The sequence below is a fragment of the Zootoca vivipara genome, chromosome 3 (genome assembly GCF_965207765.1).
Source record: "Zootoca vivipara chromosome 3, rZooViv2.hap1.1, whole genome shotgun sequence".
Taxonomy (NCBI): Eukaryota; Metazoa; Chordata; class Lepidosauria; order Squamata; family Lacertidae; genus Zootoca; species Zootoca vivipara.
Window position 1 is genome coordinate 47759805 of NC_142586.1, and position 26672 is coordinate 47786476.

Here is a 26672-nt window from a genome sequence, read left to right on the forward strand (position 1 = left end):
CACAACACAGATCCAATGTAAGGGCTCTGCCTTCTGCCTAAGGCCTCTGTATCTCTGGAGCTCAGGAATGATTTGAGAAACCGCTGTATCTCTGCTTTCAACGTAATAAAAATATATTTCTGTAATAAAGACGTGAGTATACAAAGCTGTGGAAAAACCTATCCGGTGTAAAGAGACTTTTCAAGAAGACAATCAAAAGCAATGGAGGAGAAAATTGCATGTTACAAGTCCTAATTTGGATCTGACGAAGACTTCACGGAACACAATAAATCAGTAAGTGAAATGATCCCTTTGTCTGAGAAAATGGAGATCACCGGATATAAGGAATGTGCTTTTGCATGCTCCCTCCTACCTCTCAAATGCTTTTTAAAAAAAATCAAGCAGGAATAACTAAACAACTATTTTTACTCTGTTATGTTTTCTCCTTCCATCAACTGACATACCTGTATAAGGATCCCTTTGGACATGAAAATGTACCTGTAGGCCACTTGAGAACTTATACTGCTGCAACTTGTTACTAGGGATTTCAGGCTCATTGTCAATTTAAGCAAGACTTTAGTCACCCCTTTGGGGGTTAGCCCAGTGACAGAACCCTACCACGTCACACCACGCCAGTACAAGGTTCTTGAGATCTGGGAGCCCACAAGTCATTAGCACCAAACGTCTCTGTGGCTACATGGGACACGGGTGGTGCTGTGGTCTAAGCCAACCTTGATAGATCAATGGTCAGACTCAGTATGATCTGCTCTGTTCTGAGAAACAAGGCTTCATAAATACGATGGATATTTTATGCCAGGGATAGGCAACCTGTAGCTCTCCAGATGTTGTTGGACTCCAACTCCCACCATCACTGGCTGTGGCTGATGGGAGTTGAAGTGCAACAACATTAAAGTGGGTGGGGAACTTGAGACAGGCATCATGGCCTTATGATAAGGATCACAGGTATAACATATATAAGCGCTGTGATTTGAATCACACAAATCTGGTGGTCATAGCACATGTTAACAATCTCCAAGCACTTATCCTGCCATTTGAAACGGCTTATCCTGTTTTTGTTTTCTTTAATGCTGATAGGATTTAACTTTTGATATGTTTATATGATGAAGAGAATGACAGCACAAAAGACTACGCACAATACCCAAGGCACTTGCTCCAGTCAAGTGAAAGAGGCAATGTGGCGAGGGCAAGAAAATGACACATAGCAGAAGCCGTCAAAGCCAATGCATTCCTTCAGCCTCAGTTAAGAAAAAGGTTTAGGCAAGAGGGGAGGGGAGAGAGAAAAGCCATGAAGCTAAACAAAGGCAGACATTTACAGCGGTTATCTATTAAGCTAAACAGAGGCAAACGTTTATAGTTGTCGGCTGAAGGAATCTTGATAAAAATCTTGTAACAAGGCTGGTGCCAAAATGAGTAAGTGTGGGTGCCTAATATACTGTGGCTGCTAAATAAATTTTAGCTGGTAGTAAGCAGCAGGTATAATATCAGAGGGAAGATATTGCAACAGCTGCTGCTTTCTGTACTGCAGAGGGAAGGAAACTTATTTTTTAACCTTTTTTTCTTTTCTGTATGTATGCTCCATTTCTATTCCATCTGCATGGGCTGCCTATTTGATTATGAGCCCAATTTACTATACAGGTGTTAAACATTAATGGTATAAAAGAAACTGGCCTTCTCCCACCTGGACTTTAAAAGCAGCAGCAAAGGCCCTGCCCTCTGTCCCAGGTACCTGTGAGATCAAACAGGTGGGTAGGAAAGACAGGTCCCTTCCAGCAGCAATGCCATATGGGACGCTTTGCCAGCAGAGATCCAAGACAGCTTCTTCCATCCTCTCCCCTTCTTCAGCTGTTCTCAAGCAACTAAAGAACACTCTTTTATGATCTAGGTTTTAAATTTATTTACTTGTTTATTTAATTTATACCCCAAACCTCCATCCCAAAGGAGCGCAGGGCTGCTAGTGCTTTCAGATTCTTACCTATGTCTGTTTTAATTATTCTGATGGTTTTAAGGCAGGGCTAGGGAACTTTCTTTTTTTCAGTCTGAAGGCTACATTTCTTTGTGGTCAACTTTCTGTGAGCCTGGGAATAATAATAATAATAATAATAATAATAATAATAATAATAATAATAATAATAATAGGTATGTTCTTCTCTCTATAAAATTTTGGTTAGTAGAAGGGGTTGGAGTGATGTTGATTTGGGGATAAATGCTGGCCATGCCTGCTGTGCTTGCTATTCTTCCCTGTGATATATACTCAGCCTATACATTTGTGAAATGGTTACAAAGACACCACCATGTACAATATTTTCTCCTTCGAAGGAAATTGATCCAGCAGTATCTGATTTATCTAAATGAGCTTTCTTGGAGATCAATTTCCTGATCGATCAGTCTCCATGGAGATCAGTTACCTGGCCAACTAGAAAAATATAATTATATGGATGCATTTAGCACCACATGTAACAGAGGGGTACCACAATGGAACTGAAATGCTGAGTTGGGGCCATGGCTCCATTCCATGCGTGGCTAAGTAATGGACATCAATAGCCTCTATAGGCTCTGAAGTCTGTGTAGATCAATTGTTTCAATGCAACATCTTGCCTATTCATCTTCCACCAAGCAATAGGTTTTTAGGCTACACTCTAGGTTGTCTAGATGCACACAACTAACTAGCGTAACTCACAGGCATCAGTGAGAGACCATTATAAGAAAAAAATGGGGAGGGGGAACTAAAACTTCAAGTCTGTCTTTATCTATCTATAATGTGCTAATTATTCCAGACATGAAGGTTTAATGGTAACTGGAAAAGTCAGATCTATATAGGGGACAATAAAGATGCATTTGTTGGCATCTATGGATTTATTGCAAACTTCCATCAAAATAAAATTTAACCCCGATTGTAAATTCATTTTTTTGTAACATACAGACACAAATTGATCCATCTGTTCTGTAATAATCCAGCATCCAGTTGCCATAAAGTTGTTGGTCGCCTGCCATTTGAGCATGCAGGAAGGAGCTTTTAAAAATGCACATAAAAGTCTCACGGTAGCAGGAACCCATGCTATTTGTGAGCTAATTAAATCAAGAGATCTACCCGTCACAAAATGTATTCTCTGACTCTAGCAGCAAGTGCATTTTGATTGAGAGCTGTATGCTTTAGCAGTGGGGACCATATCCAACAGAAAGGCTTCTTGCGGAAATGTTGCTTCGGTGTACAAATCTTCCAATGCTAATGAAAAGCACAAAGTCAGATGTGTTGAGCATTACAGATTGCTGTTGTCAGCCTCAGAACCTGGAGCCATTGTTTACTAGAGAATGTCTTACTTTTGGTTCTCCATTCATCAAGAAACAGCATCACCCTCGAACTTGCTATTCTTACAAGTTAGATGACAGAAATGATTGCATTAAACCAGTCCCCATAAATAATGAATGATCTTCATTCATTTACTACTTCCCGTTTTTGTTTGCCTCACTTCTTCTATATTTGGTAGCAAATGTAACGCCTCACACATGAAAAATGGGGCATGCATCTTTGTCAGGTTTTACTAAAACAATTATGTAAAACACCTCAAACTTTCCTTTTGCTGGAGGAGTTGAAATTTGACCTTGCAAAGATTTGTCCCAAATCCTATTGTTGCTATAGGAGCACAGAAAACAAAGTATTATTTAGAAGTAGCAATAGGCAAATCTGTAAATTTTGGTTTCTCATTTTTCCACTCTTCAATTCATCACATTTCCACATCAGCTTGCAATTTTTTAAAAGAAACCTCATCAGAATTTTGTTGTGAATTTGTCCTAATGCACATATTTTTATATATGCAATAATCACATTTTTGCAAAGCCATTTCCCTTTTTATGGTGCATTTTGTATGCTTTTGCCAATAATATGTGTATTTTGATGTACATTTTACCCTAGTATATGAATATTTGTAAGCATTACTTGGTTGGAAAACTGCATTGCAAAATAGGGAAAAGTGTGAATTTTCATTATTGTATTGTTTCAGAAAGTGCAAGTAAGGAAGGTTTGCCTTTAAATGGAATGAATTGAATTTCTTCTCTATCCTTACTTGGAAAGCATTTAATAGTAGTTTGAGTTTCTTGCGCTCCATAATGCGATTGACAGCAGCATATACAGGACACATGAGTTGGATGCAAAAGTTCCCTTTCTCTCTCAGAAGGAGCCCTCCTTTGATAAATGGATTCCTTTCACTGAATGAAGGTCTCCCTTCTGTCAGAGGAAGCTGCTTCTGGCTGAGAAGGTGACCTTTGGATGTAACCTAGCTTGTCAGTTGCTTTCAAAGCAGTCTATAGTCTACACTAAAAATCAAATTTCTGCATCAGGCTGGATTCTGTGACCTGCATAAACTTATCAATTTAGCAAATGCAGATTTTTTTTAAAAAAAAAACCAAAAACCAAATGCTTATTTATAGCTTCTCTTCCATCTTTCCATCCTGTTGGGTGTTCACAGTGGCTCACAACATTTTTGAAACAACTAATCAACTTCAATAAAAGTGCATTAAAATAGGAATCTGAAACCAACCACTGAACTCATTTATTCCAAGCAGTATCTTGCTTGCCTTCTTAAGTTCACAGCAGATTTTGTACACCAGGAAGATCCCTGAAGTAATATTTCATGCTCTATCAGTTCCTAGACTGGTTTATGCTTGTTGGGTATGTAAGAATGGCTTGGGAAACTGTGGGATATTATGTAAATGGTCAAATGCAATAGAATTCATTCATGAATTACAGCCCAGTAGTTGTTTTTAGTTGTGTTTTTTAAAATGTGAATAGTGAAGCCACTTACAGAGGGTAATATTCTGCTTATCATTAATTATTTACCTTACAGAAGTATGGTGGTACTGTATATAAATTACCTAAATATGGAGAGTAGTTTTAACTTTTGTGTGTTTTGATAATTCCGTCTCCTGAACACTTTGACCACGATTCAAAAGAAATTATTGCCATAAACAAGAATCATATCTCAGCAAACAGAGCTTTCTTTGAAAATTTGAAAATTTTCACCATAGCCATTTCCCATTGCTGGACATGTGTTTGGCTTAAAGCAGTGGTTTGGCTCTTCAGCGGTCAGAATTGCTGTAGCGAAATGGAAAAGAAAACACCACCTAAAATTCTTGGTACCGTGACTGAACAGCAAGCAACAAACCAAGGAAGAACCAGTGGTGGCGGAAGACTAGTTTGCTACACTGCATGGATATCCATAGAATATTCTGGATGGCTGTACTGGCATGAGCCAACGAGGGTGTTAGCCTGAACAAGCTGGTAAGGATTCTGCACTACTGCCCTTCCTGCTTCTCAACCACACAGCAGCAGCAAGAAGAAGGAGCATGAATCTCCTTCCGCCATCTTACATTGGCACATGTGTTCATGCCACATGAATATATTCCAAATATCAAGGAGAGGCTAACATGTGGCCTTCAGGATTTTGTTGGACTGCAGCTCCTAGCATCCCTGCCAATTGGTCAAGCTGGCTGCAGGCTGGTGGAGGATGGAGACTAGCAGTATCCAGAAGGCCACAGACTAGCTACTCCTGTCTAAAACAAAGAGACAAACATCATAGCTGGTAGGATGGCATACCTTGTATCCAGGTTTCCTCCCTCGCTTCTTTGGAATCTTCACAACAGGCAGAGAACCAGCTGGTGCAGAATAGAGGTTATGAACAGCCATTTTCATAGGCGTCGAATGGAGCGGGGGTCTTCCTCTTTTTCGACCTGGTATTCTGGGAGACTGCATGTCCATAGTATCCAGTCTTGGAGGCAGTGATGGCAAATGATTCATAAGTAAAGGAGCTGTAATTTTTTAAAAAGAGAGTTATATTGTTGAAAATGGGGGTGAGTGCGGAAGAGAGACCCACAAACAAATTTTGTAAGCAAAGTAGAGGAATGGTCACCATCCATCTCCCATCGTGGTCCCTCCCTCTCCCAGCTGCCACCGCAGGGGTGTCTGAAGGACCATCTTCCTCCATTACATTTTAACGGTATCACCAATGTCATGGAGAAAGTAATGCGCCCATCCACAATGACAGAACACACTTCTAATCACAGTGGGTTCAATCCAGGCTGCTATTTCTGAGCTGAAAGGCCCCTTCTGTTCACAAAAGTCTTTAGATGTAATGGAGGAAACCCACGGGGAAAAAGGGATGAATCAATTTCCTCTTTCTCTATAGTCCACACCCTGTTGTGGGGGCATGCCTCAATACCTCTAGACAGATCTTTGGAAGGACTGTGGGGCAGAGAAATAAGCAAAAGTCACTGTAATGTATGCATTAATAACTAAATATTTGACATATGGCCCCTTTAAGAGAAACAGCTCTGAACCAGGGGGCCAGATGCTGGACAGCAGACTCACAAGTATGCCCTGGCTAGAGTGTTAGTTTCTGCTTTGTGCAAGCTCCCAGGCCTCATCAGGAATAAAACTTAATAGCCATTACCTCAGCTTCTAGTGTGTTCCTATAGAAGGACACCTGTTAACCCCTTCCACTGCCCAGAGGATGTTCCTGCTAGTAGGAGCAAAACCTGGATCCAAGCCACTAACCATGGAAAGGACAGTTTCTGCATGGCTGGAACGGAGACTTCTGTATAGACGTAAAACTCATATCTGTTCCTCCACCCACTTTTTACTTTAGTCATGGCCACTTTTGCATTTGGCTATTGACAGGTGGACTCAGGACAGTTGTTTTTGGACTGAAAAGGGTTCCTCATTCCTTCTTTAATCTATGGATTAAGGACACATCTGTTTTCAGCTTGCACTGTGCAATACCATCATGCCTCATAGCTTCCCACATCTTGGTTAAGTTTGGTGTGAATGCTCAGTTCTAGGGGATGTTTGCACAGTAGGTGTTGCCTATAGAATTGCCATACTTTATTAACTCCATTTCTGAAGAACCTCTACATGATTTCATCTCAAATCATTGTCCTGCAACTTTCCTGTGCTTCCTCTGTACAACTTTTTTTAAAAGAACAGAACACTAGCACAATCGCCACAGGTCTCGATCACTACCCTTCCTTCTATTTAAAAGAGGTGTCATTTTGATGTTTATAGGTAGAGCCAGTCTCTTGCATCTATCCTTCAGCTACCACTATCAGCCAGCACCATTTCAGCCATGTATTTCTTAAATCAACAACTTCAATTTCTGCTTATTTTACTTATTCTTTAAAAACTATTACAATATTGATGTAATAATGTGCTTTAGCACATGCACACAAAACACATTTTTCCCTCCACAAAGCAAAGAGTAAACAATCCTTAAATCTTAAAATGAGAAATACAACTGTTTGGCTTCACCTGGAAATTATCACTTTTAGACCTAGCAGCTTTTCTTCTCCATCTCTGATGCATACAGGCTAGCTAAAGTGATCCAAAAGGTGACAGAAATGCACTTTGCAAATGGCTATAAAAATCTCCAGGTTACATGAAAGTTCCTGGACTGCTTGGTGGCATTGAAAACTGCTTTTGGCCTCAGACAAGGTGAGACTCGGACACAGTGACCAATGGCTTTGTTTGTAGCATGTAGTATTAATCCCCTTTACATTGAGGTTAATATATTGGAGAAGCCAGAAAATCTGACATGAAATTATTGTAGATGACACCAATAAGGCTTCCATAATTATGAATGTATTTACGCAAAATGATCCTTAGAAAATGGAGCAGAGATGACTCCAATTTTGTGCTGAAGCAAATGCATTTGTTTTTGAAGCTACTCAATAATAGATCTTTTAAACAGAGTTACAGGCACTTACTCTGCTCAGATAGATCCATTATACACTGTAAGATTTGAAGATTGGTTATAACACCATTAACACCAGCTGTCCAAAACTCTGAAACACATGGTAAAAGGTCTAACATCATATAAAACCACATGCTGAGTAAAGAAGGATGGTAAATACAAAGAGGCTAAATTAATAGATTGCCTAGAAATGATGTGATAAGGCTGCAGAGACAGACCCCACCAGCTTTTTACACACACATTCTATTGATAGAATTTTTTATCTTTCAAAGTAGAGATTTCCGATAATTGTGCAGGACTTTTCCCCTCCTCACATCCAGACATAGTCACAATAGGAAAAGCACACAGAAAGCAAAAGGTTGGTTCATAAGAGAAGATCAGCACACCAAAATTCACATTTGGGCAATACTTTTATCGGAACTAACCAAAATGTCATAAAATAAAGACAATTTTTCTCCATCTCTCTTCGGCAAGAATGTTACACAAAGCAGGAAGTAGTGGGACAAGAAAAAATCCTAAGAAAAAAATTCCGGCAATTAGGGTCGGGTGCTTTAGCCAGCAGTCAGCTTTCAGGCTCATTTCCAAGATGGAAACTGCATACTGAATAAGTCTCTGCTGGGTGGTGTAGATCATACAACAAAGATTCTGAGACAGGGAAGCAATGGCTGCTCTCCATTTTTGAAAGCACAAAGGTTACCCAGATCTGTGGCATGCCGTAATGGAAACACATTTTTTTCCTGGTTAGACAGAGAGCAGAAGTAAAGAGAAGCAAGGGCCTTTGTGGATTGGTCTTACATGCAGGAGTGTCTGCAGGAGTTTTTCCAGAAGGAGGGCATGGTAAAATATGGAAAGCGGGGAGCAGGCTAGCTTCTCAGAAAAAATTTGAATATGCCAGTAACATACAAGGAAGGAAGGAAGGAAGGTTGGAAGGTTGGGAATCTGTGCATATTGGAAGGGCAATTTCCCCTTGACCCCGCCCCTGGTAGGCCATGCTTTAATGCAGGCATCCCCAAACTTCAGCCCTCCAGATGTTTTGGACTACAATTCCCATCTTCCCCGACCACTGGTCCTGTTAGCTAGGGATCATGGGAGCTGTAGGCCAAAACATCTGGAGGGCCACAGTTTGGGGGTGCCTGCTTTAATGTAACAACAGTTTCTTACTCTGTTTTTTGAAATGTCAGAGAGTGGTGCTAGAAAGTGTTGTAGCTGTATTGACATTTAAAATTGTATTTTATGCCTTGCTATTAGAGTCACTTCTAAAGAGATTATAGTTTCTGCTTTCTGTTATCTAATGTTATTTTCAGATTGTTACTTTTACTGATTGTTTATTTGCTTATGGGATGCGGGTGGTGCTGTGGTCTAAACCACTGAGCCTAGGGCTTGCAGATCAGAAGGTCGGTGGTTCGATTCCCCGCAACGGGATGAGCTCCTGTTGCTCGGTCCCAGCTCCAGCCAACCTAGCAGTTTGAAAGCACACCAGTGCAAGTAGATAAATAGGTACCGCTCCGGCGGGAAGGTAAACAGTGTTTCCGTGCGCTGCTCTGGCTTCACCAGAAGCAGCTTAGTCATGCTGGCCACATGACCTGGAAAAACTGTCTGTGGACAAACACCGGCTCCTTCGGCCAGTAAAACAAGATGAGCACCACAACCCCAGAGTTGTTTGCGACTGGATTTAACTATAAGGGTCCTTTACATTTTTTATTTGCTTATGTTGATTGGTTTATATTGTTAGTCATCTTGGGTTTATTTGGAAAATAAGTTTTAATATAATTTATCGGCACCCTCATTATGATAAACAGACACACAGGGGCTTTAGAAAGACATGGTAACAATCCTTATATATATAGATAAATATTCCACAGTTCAATTCCAAAGGGTTCTCTGGGCAGGTAACATTTAAAACAATAAATTGAAAGAATAGCCATCAATATTAAAATATAAAACAGTGAGACATTAAAAAACAGTAGCAGTTCTGAAAACCAAACAACAGAGCCAGGAGGATTTTTAAAAGCACCAATATATATAGCAATAATTAAAAAGTATCAGCAAATAAAAAAATAAATTACCTGATGCCAAAAAATAATAAGGAAGGTGGATATTTTCAAAGCTGGTATTCAACTTGATGGGAAGTCTAGTGAAAGAGATAGTAGTCTGATCACAGCCCATCTTTAGATGTCACCAAGATAGCTGGTGGGGACCCAGGTGACGCTGTGGTTAAACCACTGAGCCTAGGGCTTGCCGATCAGAAGGTCGGCGGTTCAAATCCCTGTGATGGGGTGAGCTCCCGTTGCTCGGTCCCAGCTCCTGCCAACCTAGCAGTTCGAAAGCACGTCAAAATGCAAGTAGATAAATAGGAACCGCTACAGCGGGAAGGTAAATGGCGTTTCCATGTGCTGCTCTGGTTTGCCAGAAGCGGCTTTGTCATGCTGGCCACATGACCTGGAAGCTATACGCTGGCTCCCTCGGCCAATAATGCGAGATGAGCGCGCAACCCCAGAGTCGGTCACGACTGGACCTAATGGTCAGGGGTCCCTTTACCTTTACCTTAAGATAGCTGGTAAGCACCTTTATCACACTTCACACAAACTATCTAATCATATTCAGAGCTGGAAAACCAGTGCCCTGAGTAATTTAATAGGTTGAGCTCTTATTTCCAGGAAAACATCTTTATTATATACTTATCCATATCCCACCTTTTCCCCTGAAAGGACTCAAGGCTGTGTACAGATAAAAAGAATTGCTAAGAACACAGGAAAAACAGTAATTAAAAAACAAACATTAATGGGATTAATGGAATTAATTAATGGAACTAAAACAATATACATAGATATAAAGTAAAGCAAAGGAAGACCACCCTGTCCCCAACCATTGCCACGCATTCACCTAATCTACACGTTTGTACACATTAATTGGCAGGTGAACTGCATTGCAAAATTCAGAAAAGTGTGGATTTTGAAGGATGGTTGTATGTCTGTTTGCATATTGCTTCAGAAAGTGCAAATTGGGTAAGGTTGCCCTTAATTGCAAACTGAACCAAATCTCCCTCCCCACCCCTTTCTTAAACATCTGCTGAGGAGGGATTTGCTTTTCCATGTTATTTATTTGCGCCATGGAGAATTCTTGATATCTCGTTATTACTGTTTAGATTCCCTCTGCCTTGTTTCCCTCCCAATTTGAAGCCACCTTACATATATTTGTAAAGCACAACCATTTTTCTGTTCATCTCATAATATGGAGGATGCTCTGAATGTTCCCAAGTCATGTGGATAAATGGGAAACAGAAGAGCAGGGCCCATAATTCTACTGCTCATATGCATACATTTGGCTAAATTGTGTCACACTTTTAAAAATACTTATTAACTCAAGGCTTGGACCTGTGAAGCGGCATTCCTGCACTGGCAATTAATCCAATTCTTTGGAAGCATTAATCACTAACGTAAACTGAACACACAACCAGATTGGAAATCAGCAATGTCCAAAGAATAGCATCTAAGTTCCTGTCTCCCTTCCACCTCTTGCTAAAAAAATAATACATTGTACTATGTCCATATAGCATCTACCTGATCAACAAAAAAATCACAAGCCCAAGCTAGTAAGGAGACAGCAGTTAATTTTCAGGTTCAGTTTCACAGAATAATAGTTTCCTATACAGTTAGCTTAGCAGAGTTAAAGGTGCCTTTGGAGGACAGGAAATTTGATATTCAGGAGATAATACTTGAAAGAAGCAGAGTTCCTTTCATGTTTCTGAGCCTCATGAATGTGAGAAGTAGTATATAAATTAACCTGTAGTAATAGGCAGCATTAATGGCTTTATAGACTTTTGATATCATTCGCAAAAGGTCAGGATTGCGGAGTTATAAATGAGTTATATTAATCTTCCACTGCAACTCGTCTTAATTTTTCAACTTCCAGCTGTATTCCAAGGCACTGATTCCTAAAACTGGGAGTCAGAGCCAAGGAATGGGCTACTAGAACTTGCTTGCACGTTCCCACCCCCACCCCCACCCCTAGCTACATGTTGTTGGTATCCTTGTTAGCAAAAAAGAAAAGAAAAAGAAAAACCTCTCTATGGGGCTACTCTACAGGTAAACTACATGCAGACTTGCAGTCCTTGACCAGTACACACAAAATGGCTGCCAAACAGAAGCCATTTCAAACTTCTCCTACCATGACAGATGTCACCACTTACATACAGGGCTCACTATGTCAGACAGAGCAATTTTTTATCCACATCTGTATTTGCGCTGGGATGGGAAACATTTGCCCTCTCTGCATAAGACCCTTCTTCATTTTAACTGCTTGCTTACTAAATGGATACAAGACTAGAAGGTGCAACAAAATGGAACACAGCAGCTCTTTTGCTTCATACACTGTAACAATGAGTAAAGAAGCTACAATTTTGTTATACACTTGGGTACAAGAAAGGTATGCATAGTTGCTGTATAAGCAGGGGTATTTTGTGTCTGTGGTACCTAAGGTTTTCTTCTTCTTTGCAAGTTTTTCTCAAAACCACTTTTAAAAAGTACAGTAATTGCAATCACCACCTCTTCTCTCAAAAATCTCACAGGGAATGACCACAGAATGGAACAAACTATATTTGTTTCTGTTCTTTCATTAATAGTGTTGTAAAAATTTTGCAGAGCTACACGGCCCTAGAATTAAGTGGATCCTTGACCCAGGAAGAGTCCAGGTATCCTGGCAAGCAGACAAAGTTTAAGCGTCTCCTGCCCACCAAATAACAGAGACCAAACCAGGACGTGCGAAGCAAGGCACTTTTATTTTTGCTGTTGCAACAGGGTCCTTCCTCTCACACAGGAGAACAAGGAAGGAACCCCAAACAAAGATGTCTTGCCCTTAAAAAGAGATTTGAAATTGGTTTCAGCCCACCCCCCAGAAGCATCATCCATATGTCACAGAAGGGGTGTAGCCCAAGACCCCCCCTCCCTAGATTCATCATAGGTACATCATGAAAGGGGAGGTCTGGTGGCAGTAATCTGAGCACCCTGGACCCTGCCCCCTGCCCCCAGAACCTAATCAACAAAATTGAGAGATATTTACATTTCCCTGTTTCCCAGCCAAGTTAATCACACCCTTTTGTCTGGCAGTCAGGTATCAGGATGCCAGGGATTATCACTTTAATTCCTGAGACAATGAGAAGGTTCCCCCCACCCCCCTTCTTCCTTGCAGAGGAACACCTGGTCAGAGAGAGTCAAAATGGTGTCAGTCAGGCCTGTTTTCCTGTGCTGCTTCAGACATGTTTCTGTACATTCATGTACATGTTTTATGAACAATTATTATATATATATATATGACCTCAAAATTCTTATAACAATATCCCCCATTTGGGGCTATAATTTTTCTTAAAAATTGTTGCCCCACAAAAGAATAACCAGATGTGTTGTTTTAGTACTTTGGGAGAAGCATTTCTCAAAAATGGTCTACGTATTTCATTTAACAGGATGGTCCACCAATATTGACTGGAAAGTGCAGTTTGTTTGTTTACCCTTTTGTGTGTTCTTCAGGTGTCAAAAGCTAGCTCTCCTCTGGTTGCACACCTCCATCGTGGCACAACAGCAACAATCCCTGGTGAATCCCCTTAGGGCTTTCATATTGACCATGTCGCCTGGCACCCCCCATAGCTGCCACAGGTTTGGACATGTCATGAGAGAGATGCCTTTGCCTTGGGCTTCCTATGGGCCTTTATTATAGGCTCTGGCCTTGCACTGTAGGGAGTTGCCCAGTTGCTCTTAAAGGAAGAAAGCTACTTGCACCTTGGATACACTTGCCCAATTAGAACTGACCCAATTAGAATTTATACAGCCCCATAAAACATGTCCAAATTAGTCAAATTTAACTCTAAAAGGGATCATTCCTGTTAAATCAAGACATAAATACCTTCATTTATCTGGTGTTTCATGGATCTTGGGGCTTATTCTTGGTAAAATGATTTAAAACAATCTAAAATTGTGTAAGAAGGCTGGCACACTGCAGAGTGCCAGGTGGGACAAGAAAACGTGGTCATAAGTTGATCTAATCTAAATACTGGACTATGCAATATCCTGATCCTTTAAAAGGCATACAATAATACAAAAAAAATCATTGGGACACTATACATTAAACATAAAAAAACAATTAAACACAAAATTGGTTCACCCCCCCTCCTTGTGGAAATAACATACTGTCAGACATAGTTCAATGTTTCTGTCGAATATCACACAACATAAAACATAATCATATATCAGTTGTATGTCTTGAGGCCATCATGATCTTGAGACAATTCCGGCTGCTTTTAAATCCTAGGGCACAGAGTCTTGAGGTCAAGGAGAGAGAATGTCCTTGCAATTCACTTTCCCCCTTTGTCCCAAAGTCATTTGACACATTTCAGTGTTCCTATATAACACATAATGCACAAAACCTTCAAATTATTAATTATACGCCACTTGTATATCTTGAGGCAATCAGGTGAACTTGAGATAATTCTTGCTGCTTTGCATGTATCTCCAACAAGGGGGTTTTCTTGTCTGCCTTCGAGTCACTGGGAGGAAGTTAACAGTACTTCTATGCCAGCACTTCTAAACCTTGCTGAAACGTTATAGCTTTCTAGGTCCTCCTTCTTAGGTTGTGATCAAAGAGATAAAATGTCAATTTGGTTTCCTGTAAAACATCCTTTTGAAAATAGGCCTGCAGGGGGTTGGGGTCTGAAGATATAATTAGTTAAAAAATAATAATAATAAATAGTATAATAATGATAAAGTCAAGAAAGGGGAGAATATTCTAGAAATTTCTTCTTGGGAAGCTGCAAAGAATATAAGATCATAGTTAAGCATTTTATTCATCTAAATATTATTATTATCATTCATATTTAATTACTGCTGTTATTGTCTGCTCAGTCAGTTTAATTTACTTCACCTAGTTTGGCTGTGGAGGAAACAAAGGACAAAAATTTTGTTAATTAGGACACAATCGATAAGTTATTAACATTTTCCTTATGTGGTTCTGAATTCTCTTTGAGGTTCACGTATCTTGTTTGAAAGGGATTAATATTATTATTATTATTTACAGGAAAGAATGAGTTAGATGCTACATTTGTATGTACAGAAAGAAAAAGTAGAAATACCAAAAAAAAGATACAAAAATAAAATAAAATTTAGATTACCACTCACACAACAATTTTTCAAATGAAATTGGACTTGACACAAAGATATCAGATTTTTTAAAAAAAAGAATTATCATTAAATAATACAAAGACATTATAAATTGGAGAGGAACCTTAAAGATCTGAAGGTGAAATATCCAATTAAGATGGAAAAATGGTAAAATAACGGAAAAAGCTTTGAAATTCATCATAATAAGAAATACTCAGGCAAGACTACCTGACAAAATACAGTCACAAAACAATACCTGGTTATTGTTAGAATAATTTCATAGACATAATGGAAAAACTGATTTAATAGATGGAAGCAGATTATTTATAAGCTAAAGAGAAGCGCCAAAGAGAAATGAAATTACTGTTTGTATCTCCTCACTCCTCACTTTTTCTTTCTTTTTTTTTTTTGTGCTGTGGAAGGAAAAAATTGGCAAAACACTCAATCATTGCTACATTAGAAAAGGGAGGGTTATATTAACATAGGGTAATGCTTCGGGGTGAAATGCAAATGAGAGATAAGTATCCATCCTGAGTACCTGCTAGGAAAGAAATGGAGCCTTTTGTTTGCATAGTCTGTCAACTGGTAGACAGCAATTTTCTATGAATTTCCAAGTGTGGAGGGGGCTTGTTTAGGTGGCGTCCCCCCCCCCATTGGGAGATAATTTTGCATTAAGGTTCTGAAAGAATTTCTCTGCACACTGAATCTCAGTATCCTGCTGGAAAGGGAAAATTATTTCATGTGAAAATCAGTCAGGAAATGTTCCTAAAATGTACAGAGTTTTGCATGTTGAACTGGAATTGGCAGCTTCTAAACAGTTGATGGTTCTCAATGGTTCTTTATCTATTTATTCATTTTTACATAAAGAAATTTAAATTTAAGTTTCATGTGCAAAGCATAACCTTGAACCTCTTAATTAATTTATAAACTACTCAAGAGACAGACTTATAGTAGTACTCTGCTATTTATACCTGTGGAAAGAATCTGGCATGTTAAGATTTTGAAACTTGGCAACCATTTAACTTTGATGGACCAGTAACATACATGAGGTTGTTTTCCCTCAGTGGTTCAAAGCTTTACATTAAGAAATTTGAATAATATTTCATGAGCAGATTATAACCTTTTCGCCCCTTAGTTTAAACCTCCTTTTTCTCCTCTATTTTCCTCTTCAAGCTGACATAGCCTCTGTGCATGTACAGAGTTCATGATTCGGCAGTCTATTATACCCTTTTTTTTTTTTTTTAAAGTGCTGTACCTCTTGACAACATTACCATCTGAATAAAGGAAGGGAAGGGGAAAGAGTAGATTTTAAAGTAGGGTTAGATTTCAAACAAAAGATAGAAACATAGCAGTGTTTTTTTTTTTCAGAGCCAGTTTAAATTCTTTTTCCTTGTTTGGAGTCCTAATACAATTTGATACATTGTTTCTTGTTTCTTGCTGCTTAAGAAGCAGGCTTATAAACCTTAAACTAACTTGGAAGCTGCAATAAAAGTTGGGTCAGATTAAAGTCCTAATGAAGTCACCAAATAAACACCTCATACCCCAGGCAAAATAAATCTTGATTTGCCCCCTTTATCTACAGGGTTCGGGGTGAATTCGTAATTGCAAATGTTTTCGTTTGTTTGTTTGTTTTTAATTAATTTATTACAGCCATGGCAGACTAAATTCTCTGCCCCTTTATCTATGGGTAATATGGCCATAGAGCCAGAATTCATAAAATCCTTTGCATTCTCATTGATTTTCAGCCTTACCAATTCCAGACAAAATTTTCTGGCCCTTTATTTACTTGAACTGTTGGCTGGAGTTTTGCAGTTAAAAAAAATAGCTGACAATATGGTGGAAAAAATAACACCAGACATTCATTTTCAATGCATGATATACCATCTCTACCTCTTTCTGAATGGCACCTCAAACTCTTCATGCCAAACTTTAAAAATCTATCTTTCCATCCTTCTCCACCAAAGAGTAATGCTTGACTGAATTCAGGCCATTTCACTATACCACCAGGGTTTAAACTCACTTTTCAGTGCTTACAAACACATTTTTTCTCCCTCCTTTTTCTAAGTTTGGAAAGGGTTGGAAGGGATCTTGAGTAATCTAGTCCCCCCCTTCTGAAATATGGGGATCTCAACACTATCACTGCCCTTAGGATACACATACATTTGAGTACAGACGCCTGACTGGGAAGGAAACACAGGCTATGCCCTATCACGGAAGCACATGTGTGTACTAAGGGAAAAATAAGGAAGGGGAAGATTAAAAGTACCAACGTTATATAGAAGCCTTTAGCAAACCTTAAGATTGGATAAAGATTGGGAAATGTTCAAGACTTTCATATGTGCTTAAACTTTAAACCTTAATAGACAACGTGATAAAAACTTATATAATCACTCCATAAAAAAAAACAATTACACTCTTGTTCCAACTCTGAAAACCAATAATCTTTCCTTGCCAGAAAGCAGAGCTGGGCTGAATTTCAACCCATCACCACATCAGACACATTGCCTTTCACATAGCTCTAAAATGGGGGTTAGAAGGGACCCTGAGGTCATTTAGTCTAACCCTCTAAGATACAGGATTCACAAGATTTGAATGAAAATACCAACTTTATACAGAACCCTTGAGCAGATGAGTTGTTTTTTTCTTAAGAGACTGATATTAGGAGCCCAACAATAACCCTTCTGTCCAACACAATTGAAGTTAAAACTAGACTCAGATAGACAATTCCTGGCTATGGAAGCTCTACCTTTGACAAACAAATCACCTTTATTGGAATAGCTGTTCAATTTTCCTTTAGTCAATATTCATCTAGTCACTTGGAGAAAGACTCCCCTTTGGAGCCTCTCTCAATAACAAACATTTGCACACCTCATTCTCATATTTATAATGTTTAAGATTGATCGGTTCAACATTGTTTCTATACTAGAAATTTAAACAAGTTGGCAGTTTTAACTATGCACACTTAAGAAGGCAGTCTATGGATGTTGTAGCCAATTTAAACACACCCCATAACATTCTAAACCTTGAGTACATCTCTTATCCACTTATAGCTGGAGTTTATGAACATTTTCAAGTTTAAAATATTTTCAAAGCATTGAGCAAGCATTTTTAAACTTACAGCTCGTTATTTTCCTTCATCCTGCCCCCTCTTTTTACTTTTGGAGAGGAAACAATGGCCTTCTACAGCCTCTTTAAAACAAACCTTTACACACTACCTCCACTCTTTTAAATATTTGCCATGTTTTTGGGTTGATCAAGCCCTTACATAAGATTATTTAAGCAAGCTTGCCTTAATTTTTATATTATTCTAAACTATGCATGCTTTAAAAAAGGCAGTCTGTGGGTGTCATGGCCAAATTTTAAACACAAACCCCTAATTTCCTAAACCTGGATTATATCTCTCATTTACTTTAAAGGAAACAACTATCTATAGCAGACACAAGGAACAGACGCACATACACGTAACAGACAACACAGACAACATGTAACATGCAAACATATATAATTTTATACCATAACATACTTTGCAGGATTCCTCACAAAACTTTTCCCATTCAGAGTTCACCAGGGTTAATTTTAAAGCGGAGATTCACTGTATGTTAAAGGAACCTCCTGGTAGCCATTTCCCCTCATCTGGGTGGTCCATAGTAAATCGGACCCTATGTTTTTTTCTTACAAAGTTTTTGCAATTGGTTCCCTTCAAGCTTGTCCGCCCCGGGGATTTCATGCCAATTTAAGAGAACGAATTGGAGTGGACTTTCATCCTCAAAGTCCTTACCGGAGCAAAGCCTCAGTTGTGCTTTGCCTCGGTTGGGAGTCTGGGAAAGGAATTCCTTAGAGTGGGTTGCACCCATTTTACTTCTGTCTTTTTATACTGCAGTTCTGGGTCCCCGACCCTGTTCCTGGACACTCTTAACTTCCCGAGTCTATGACTCACCCCCACGTCCTAGTGGTGTTCCTGCCTGCCGTTCGCGTGCACTAACTACTAGGCGGCCTGGTGCAGCTAAAACCCTATTGGAACCCTCCCACTGGTCATCAATTGCCTGAGGGTTCCACAGCAACTTCCCTGCCTCTTACACACTAGACTCAGGTCCTACTGAACGCTTGCCTACGCAATGTCAGGTCGGAACTGAGGAATACAGAGTAGAAAGGAACAGGCGCACTTGCATTCCCTGGTCACGGGTCCTACCCAACAAGGGTCGCCGTGGCAGGGGGGCGTCTTCACCCGAAGATTAAGAGCAGAGGAATAGGAAACAGAGCTGGGATAGCCAGATTCCCAGATTGGTAGAAAAGCGACAGTTTGCTCAGACTTCTGCTCAGTTTGGCAGAAGGGAGCTGGGACAGTCTTTCTAAGCTCTGCGTTTAACGTAAAGACTGTTGCCCGGGACCTCAGTTCTACTCTGTAACTGTGCCTGGCAGCCTTGCTGCAACTAAGGTCCAAAGAGGAGAGTAGAAAAGGATAGTCCAAGTGGAGAAATAGATTTTTAGTTGCTGTGGTTCTTAGCTCACCCAAGGTGTCCCCTTTTAATACTCACGACCGATCCTTTCAGTCGAATCCCGTTGTCTCCAGCTTCCAACTGGTTCCTAAAAAAAAACAGCCTTGTCCCTTTAAACGTTGCTTCGTCCTGGGGGTCCCGCTTGGACTCTCAATTACTACCAAGTGCCTCGGGTCCTGAGGTTGGTTTACCCCCCTGCAAAAGAGGCAAGGGCGCGCTGGGCTCCCCTTCCTCAGTGAACCCGGAGCTCAAGGCAAAACTGGGTCCCCGAAGTGGTCGCCAAACTGTTGTAAAAATTTTGCAGAGCTACACGGCCCTAGAATTAAGTGGATCCTTGACCCAGGAAGAGTCCAGGTATCCTGGCAAGCAGACAAAGTTTAAGCGTCTCCTGCCCACCAAATAACAGAGACCAAACCAGGACGTGCGAAGCAAGGCACTTTTATTTTTGCTGTTGCAACAGGGTCCTTCCTCTCACACAGGAGAACAAGGAAGGAACCCCAAACAAAGATGTCTTGCCCTTAAAAAGAGATTTGAAATTGGTTTCAGCCCACCCCCCAGAAGCATCATCCATATGTCACAGAAGGGGTGTAGCCCAAGACCCCCCCTCCCTAGATTCATCATAGGTACATCATGAAAGGGGAGGTCTGGTGGCAGTAATCTGAGCACCCTGGACCCTGCCCCCTGCCCCCAGAACCTAATCAACAAAATTGAGAGATATTTACATTTCCCTGTTTCCCAGCCAAGTTAATCACACCCTTTTGTCTGGCAGTCAGGTATCAGGATGCCAGGGATTATCACTTTAATTCCTGAGACAATGAGAAGGTTCCCCCCACCCCCCTTCTTCCTTGCAGAGGAACACCTGGTCAGAGAGAGTCAAAATGGTGTCAGTCAGGCCTGTTTTCCTGTGCTGCTTCAGACATGTTTCTGTACATTCATGTACATGTTTTATGAACAATTATTATATATATATATATGACCTCAAAATTCTTATAACAATAGCAACCTATGTGCATTCATCTCCCTGCATTCTGAAGTTTCCACTGAGGAATTCAAACAGTCAGTGGAGGGGATGGCAGAAATTTTGAAACCAGTGATTTTCTCGTTGTTTCAACATGACCTAATTGACTGCATGTTTTGATATGTGACAAAGGCACAGTGCGACTGCAACTTTCCACCTCCTGGCGCAAGCCAAATTTCATAAATTTCTCAGGAGGTGGTGATTTTTGATCTTGCCACACATCTCTGATATGTCAGGACATTCAAATCACTTGTCTCCATGACCACAAATTTATCACAGGTATTTTTATCACATCGCACACCACTTCAGCTGTTCACCTGAACATACCCACAGAAAATTCACAATCCAGACATGGGAGTGGGGGAAAGGAAAATAAGATATTATTAATTACAGATGGGGAGAATGCATCCCCAGCAGCCTTCTCCATATCATTGTTTTTACTTCTTCTAGGTAACATGGTACTTGCACAATGAGCATAGCTGCCAAGTCTCCCGTTTTTTGCGGGAAACCCCCAGATTTTAATCCGTTTCCCGCTGTTATGCTGAATAGAAAAAAAATCCGTAAATCCCCCGATTTCCTACCTGCCAGAGAGGCACTTTCTCCGCATGTCTGGACATGCGCAGAACCAATTTCAGGTGCCGCTCTGCCCATGACTGGGCACCAGAATTCGGGCAGAGCAGCACCGGAAGTTGCTTTTACGCATGTCCGGACATGCGTACAAGCGACTTCCGGTGCCGCGCCGCTGCTGATCCTGGATTTTTCAATGGGAGACTTGGCAGCTATGACAATGAGAAATGGGCAGATCTGAAAAAATATGGCAGTGTTAAATAACCTAGCACACATTACGCTTGCATGCATATGGCAAGTTACATGCATGATGAAGCCACACAGAGAACTTCATGTCTTTTACATTCCTGCATGTGCACGGCTCCCTGAGAGGGTGGACTTGGGAAAGTGCAGCACATATTGACAGGGCAGCGATGAATAATTCAGACAGAGAGAAATTTATCTCTTACGAGCTATTTTCATTTGTGTATTTGTTTGTTTGTGTCTTTGTTTGTTTGCTTGCTTGTTTAGGGAACCGGGGTAGGGGGTTAAATAAAAGCAGCAGCAGGATAGCCACAGCAGGCAACAGGCAGAGAGGAACAATATTTCAGTTCTATATATTGTTGCAGAGCACAGAGGAGCAGCTTCGTGTTGTGAACAGTTAACTTGGTGGCTGTGACAAAGAACAGCAAGATTACTTCACAAACTGAATCCAGACTGCATACACCTGGTTTGGGCTGAGCTTGCTAGCTTTTCATGGTCACCATTTCACGGGATATTAATTATCCCACCTGCATTTGCATTGAAGCAGAACCCACAATTAACGTTTTTCTTACAGTCCTCAATTGCACCTCCACGGAGTCGTACTTAACTGAGGAGGATTTCTTCCCCAAATCCACCAGGACTTCAGAATTAGTGCTCTGACTGCCTTTGTTCTTTTCCTCACTTCAGGGAGGAAGGAGAATGAGAGTGAATGGGTCCTTGGTGTCATCTCATAGTACATTTTTTCTATTAAAAAAAGCTGAATTCACCAGCAGTGGCACTTTGCTGTCCTTTAGGAGATGTTTCTTTGAAGTATGACACTCCAGTGACAGAAGGAAGAGCAGTAGCTGAATACGCCTCTAACTCAGGTTTGGTTAATGAACCAGAAGAACCTGAAAGAGTCTTTGAAGGAATGGGACCCAGAGGAGTAGAAATGACCAACTTCCATTCCTACAGTCTTACCTTTCTTCATTTGGTCTGACATTTTTGTTGAAGACTAGCAGCCTATGGCAATGAATTGACGATATAAGACTCTACAGACAAGAATGATGCAGACAGAGGGTTTTTTTTAGAAAAAGAAATAAATATATGAAAAATGTAGCTGACAAGGTCACATGATTATCAGGATTTGCTAGGTAGTTTGAGTGCATAAAGAGAGAACAGAAAAAGAAATTGCCAAATTCAGGTTTCAGACTTTGGGGGGGGGGTTTGACACACAGGTATATGCCAAAGAAAGAAAGAAAGAAAGAAAGAAAGAAAGAAAGAAAGAAAGAAAGAAAGAAAGAAAGAAAGAAAGAAAGAAAGACAGACAGAAAGAAAGACAGAAAGACAGACAGACTAGAATTACTGTGAAATTAAAAAAACCCAGATTGCTACAACCAGTCTTTCAAGACATAGACTGAAGTATTTTCTTTATTGTATTTATTGAAATATAAGATTCCCCCCCCTCTTTTTTGGTGATTTGAAAGGCAAACCTCATTCTTGTGCCTTTGCAACACAATGGCTAGTAGTACTCACATAACTGTGAGTGGTCTGCGTCATAATGTTCGGTGAAATTAAAGAAAAATTGCTATGAAACCCTTTCCCATTCTCAACTGTGAGGGACAAGGCCGTACAGTTAGTTGGTAGGGACAAAGGGTGCTGGTACAGTATGACCCAGCCACAGTTAATCCAGACACAAAATCACATTGATTTCCATTCGATGGATGTAAGCATATGATGGTAAATGTTATTTCCAAAGTCATAGAATTGTCGACTTGGAAGGGACCCTGAGGATCATCTAATCCAACCCTCCGGAATATGCAACTGTCCCACATGGGGAACAAACCTGCAATCTTGGCGTTATTAGCACCATGCTCTAAGCATCTGAGCTATATCTTCAGTTAAAGTCCCTTTATCCAAGATGAAGAAAAAGAAAACACTGAAAATGGAGACATAAAATGCTAGGAATTTTCTTTGCCTTTGTGAATATGATTGATTAGTTTAGCTCACGCACAGAGTTCAAGGCCAGTTTCGTGCACTAAGATTATAAATTTTATGTTATTGTTGTTGCTGCTGCCCACTAGAGGACTAACAAAATTAAGGCAAAAATCTTCCACTTCTGTTCACACATACTATTGTTTACTTCTTAAGTAATCAGTGAAGTATCTGGGGCTATGCAAGCTGGGCCAGTTCTTGGAAGATCCCAGGCCATGTTTTAAGCCATGTTTTAATTTCATATTTCCTGCCTATCACTCATATGTATTTATTATATTTGCATTTGCTCTTCCATGTCTTTTTCTTCCACCACCTCACAACTGGGAGGTTTTTTAAAAATAATAAACCAACAAGTAAAAATAGCTGGTCAGCCAGTGAGTTTCAAGGCTAAGGGGGATTTTTGAACCCAAGACTCACTGAGTTAAAAGGCAAATATTCTTGGTGGAATCCAGCATAGCAATAAGATAAACATTCTGTCAGGGAAAAAATTTCCACTTGTGCCACAAAATATTATTCCCCTCTCCTCCTCCTGGGTGCCCCTAAATCTATTCTAGGGGCTCCCCCAATCCTCTGGAATGGTTTTGGGGATGTGCAGGGCACCCACTTTCAGAGGGAAAGGAGGGATGTCCTGTTACGCAAACAGAAATCCTTATGCTGATAGCAGAATACCACCCACTGACTACTATGCAATTTTGGCTCTCTTGTGATATTCATCACATTATCTAAGAGCTGAACTTGCAAGAGTACATATTTAATAGTGCATATATTAAATTAATATATTAATGTATTTAAATTAATACACATATTAAATATATTAAGAATGCATTTATTAAAAATGCATTTCTTTCCCTTTCTAGCCTATGCTGACAGTATTTTAGGTCTGTGGTGGAGGAACATGCATTGATTGCACGATGATTGCAAGTTCCCTGAACAAATTGCTGGATACAGAATTATTAGCTTATGATCACTAGACTTATTTTAAGAGTTCAATGGTAAATATTTAATAAGTACAGTATTCAATAAGTACTTTGAGGGAGAGTAACAAATGCAGATTTCAGTATTTAAATAATACTTAATGGAGATAATATGCATCAATACTCTGAATACATCTTTCAGAGGATTTTCTAAGCCTTAGTGGTTTGGCGGGATTCCCCCCCCTCCTTTCCCCCCCCCCCAGCGGACTGTTAAATGGACATTTTCGCATCGCCCAAAATGAGAAAATGCTTCGTCAAAAAAAAAAGACAAAGGAGGATACAGATTTGCATAAAATTCATATGTATGGATGCAAGTTTAGAAATAATTACTATAATTTAAATAGAAATACAATGTGACCAGATCACCTGCATGCCTGCTCAGTCTGCTACCCAAAGGCTCACCGTAGACTGGCAACTTCAAGGTCTCTCCTGGGCTCCATTTTTATAGCTCATAATCTTTAAACCAGACTTGGATCAGACAGCTTGTTTAACAGACACTCTAAATCCTGTTTAGGGAACACATACCCTACCGCGATAGATAGATAGATAGATAGATAGATAGATAGATAGATAGATAGATAGATAGATAGATAGATAGATAGATGATAGACAGACAGATCTGGAACCCCCAAACTTCGGCCCTCCAGATGTTTTGGACTACAATTCCCATCTTCCCCAACCACTGGTCCTGTTAGTTAGGGATCATGGGAGTTGTAGGCCAAAACATCTGGAGGGCCGCAGTTTGGGGATGTCTGTGATAGATAGATAGATGATAGATAGACACCTGCAAGATTGTTGAGGGCAGTGTCAAAAGATTTCTGAGTTATTGTTCACTGGCTGTGCACACGCTACCAGCTTAAAATGCAGCTAGGACTTTTTGTCTCTCAATTCTCTTTTCTTTTCTTTTTTCCCTTATGTCATGTATTTTATACTATAAACTCCCTTTGGTCTTCGGATGAAGGGCAGTAAATTAATTTTAAAATTAAAATGAAATTCAGATTGAAGCTGTTTTGCAGAAAAACACACAAAAAAATGCAGTATTTCGTATGAGACAACAGGATAGAAATGGATTATATGTATCCCATTGCTCAAACCAGTGGCCAGTGTTTCAATCTTCTCTTAATTTACAGTCTCCCTGAAGCATATGGTTAATAAGTTTCTGCCCCCTTATGCAAAAAAGAAAAAAGAAAAAGAAAAAAGAAAAAGGCAGAATGCATTAGCAGGGTTAAACTTTGCCCTGCTGAAATGGCTATATATTTATAATTATTTAAGTTTATTTCTACAAATTGAATAACTGCTTGATGTACAATAAAAACTCTCAGTGCAATAAAAATAAAAGTCAGTTAAAATTACGAAATCAAATTTGCTGGGAAAAAATAATACATTAAAAATGTCTTCAGTAGGTGAGCAGCTCTTCTATATAAAGATGCACAAACAGGAGAGGTCCTGACCAAGGATATGACTGATTACAGTTTGCTTACTTCAGGGCTGACAGCTGGGATAAATATCCCATCCAATGAACAGATGAGCTGACTTCAAGCACAGGATACAGAGCCTGTCCTTTTCTGAGAGGAGTAAAACAGAAACCATTTACTTATGATATTTGAGTACCCAAGATACTTACTTTTAATGAGATGACATTGAAATAAATGTGCTGCCCTGGACATTCCAAAGCGGAAACTCTTCTTTTAAACTTTAAGCTTAATTGATCCTGTGCCATGAGAAATCGAGGGGTTTGTGCTGTTAAGCTCCTTTTCATGTACTCAATCAAGTGGCCGCGAGGACAAATGACTTTATTACTAATCAAAAAGGAAGATGTCTGTGTAATTTTACAAATTGCCCTGTTATGAGCACCATTCTGCCATTCATTTTGCTCAAGAAGAGACTCTCCTACTGAAACGGAATCAGATTTACAAGTTACCATTTTAAGCAAGAGATGCCCGAAGAGCTTCTCTGCACTCCAATCTAAGATCAGCAAATCATAAACTGGTGCTTCTTGAATGAATGCCACAATGCTGCAGGATGGCTATTCAAGGAAACAATGGCCAATGGTGACATTTGATGGTCGAAATCTACATGTTGAAATTTGGGTTTGGATAGAAATCCTAGTTATGTTTGAGATATTCAGCAGAAACATTTCAGATTCCAACATAAAAAATGATTTAAGTCCTGGGCTTATAAGGAGCATAGAATGGTAAAGGGCATAGAATGGTAAAGGAGCGTCTCCACCCCCATCGTTCTGCCCGGACACTGAGGTCCAGCTCCGATGGCCCTCTGGCAGTTCCCTCACTACGAGAAGCCAAGTTACAGGGAACCAGGCAGAGGGCCTTCTCGGTAGTGGCACCCACCCTGTGGAATGCCCTCCCACTAGAGGTCAAAGAGAACAACAATTACCAGACCTTTAGAAGGCATCTCAAGGCAGCCCTGTTTAGGGAAGCTTTTAATGTTTGATGGATTTCTGTATTTTAGAATTTCTGTTTTGTTGGAAGCCGCCCAGAGTGGCTGGGGGAACCCGG

General features: G+C 40.0%; 1 protein-coding gene across 1 annotated transcript in view; it reads right to left on the minus strand.

Moving 5' to 3' along the window:
• The window catches only part of SCML4 (Scm polycomb group protein like 4), an 84024-nt gene that overhangs the window by 34021 nt on the left and 23331 nt on the right, over nt 1-26672 (minus strand). Inside the window, exon 2 of the mRNA XM_035110678.3 lies at nt 5591-5802. Within this exon, the coding sequence (XP_034966569.1) occupies nt 5591-5791 (201 nt within the window). The 5' untranslated portion in view covers nt 5792-5802. The remainder of the gene's footprint in view (nt 1-5590; nt 5803-26672) is intronic.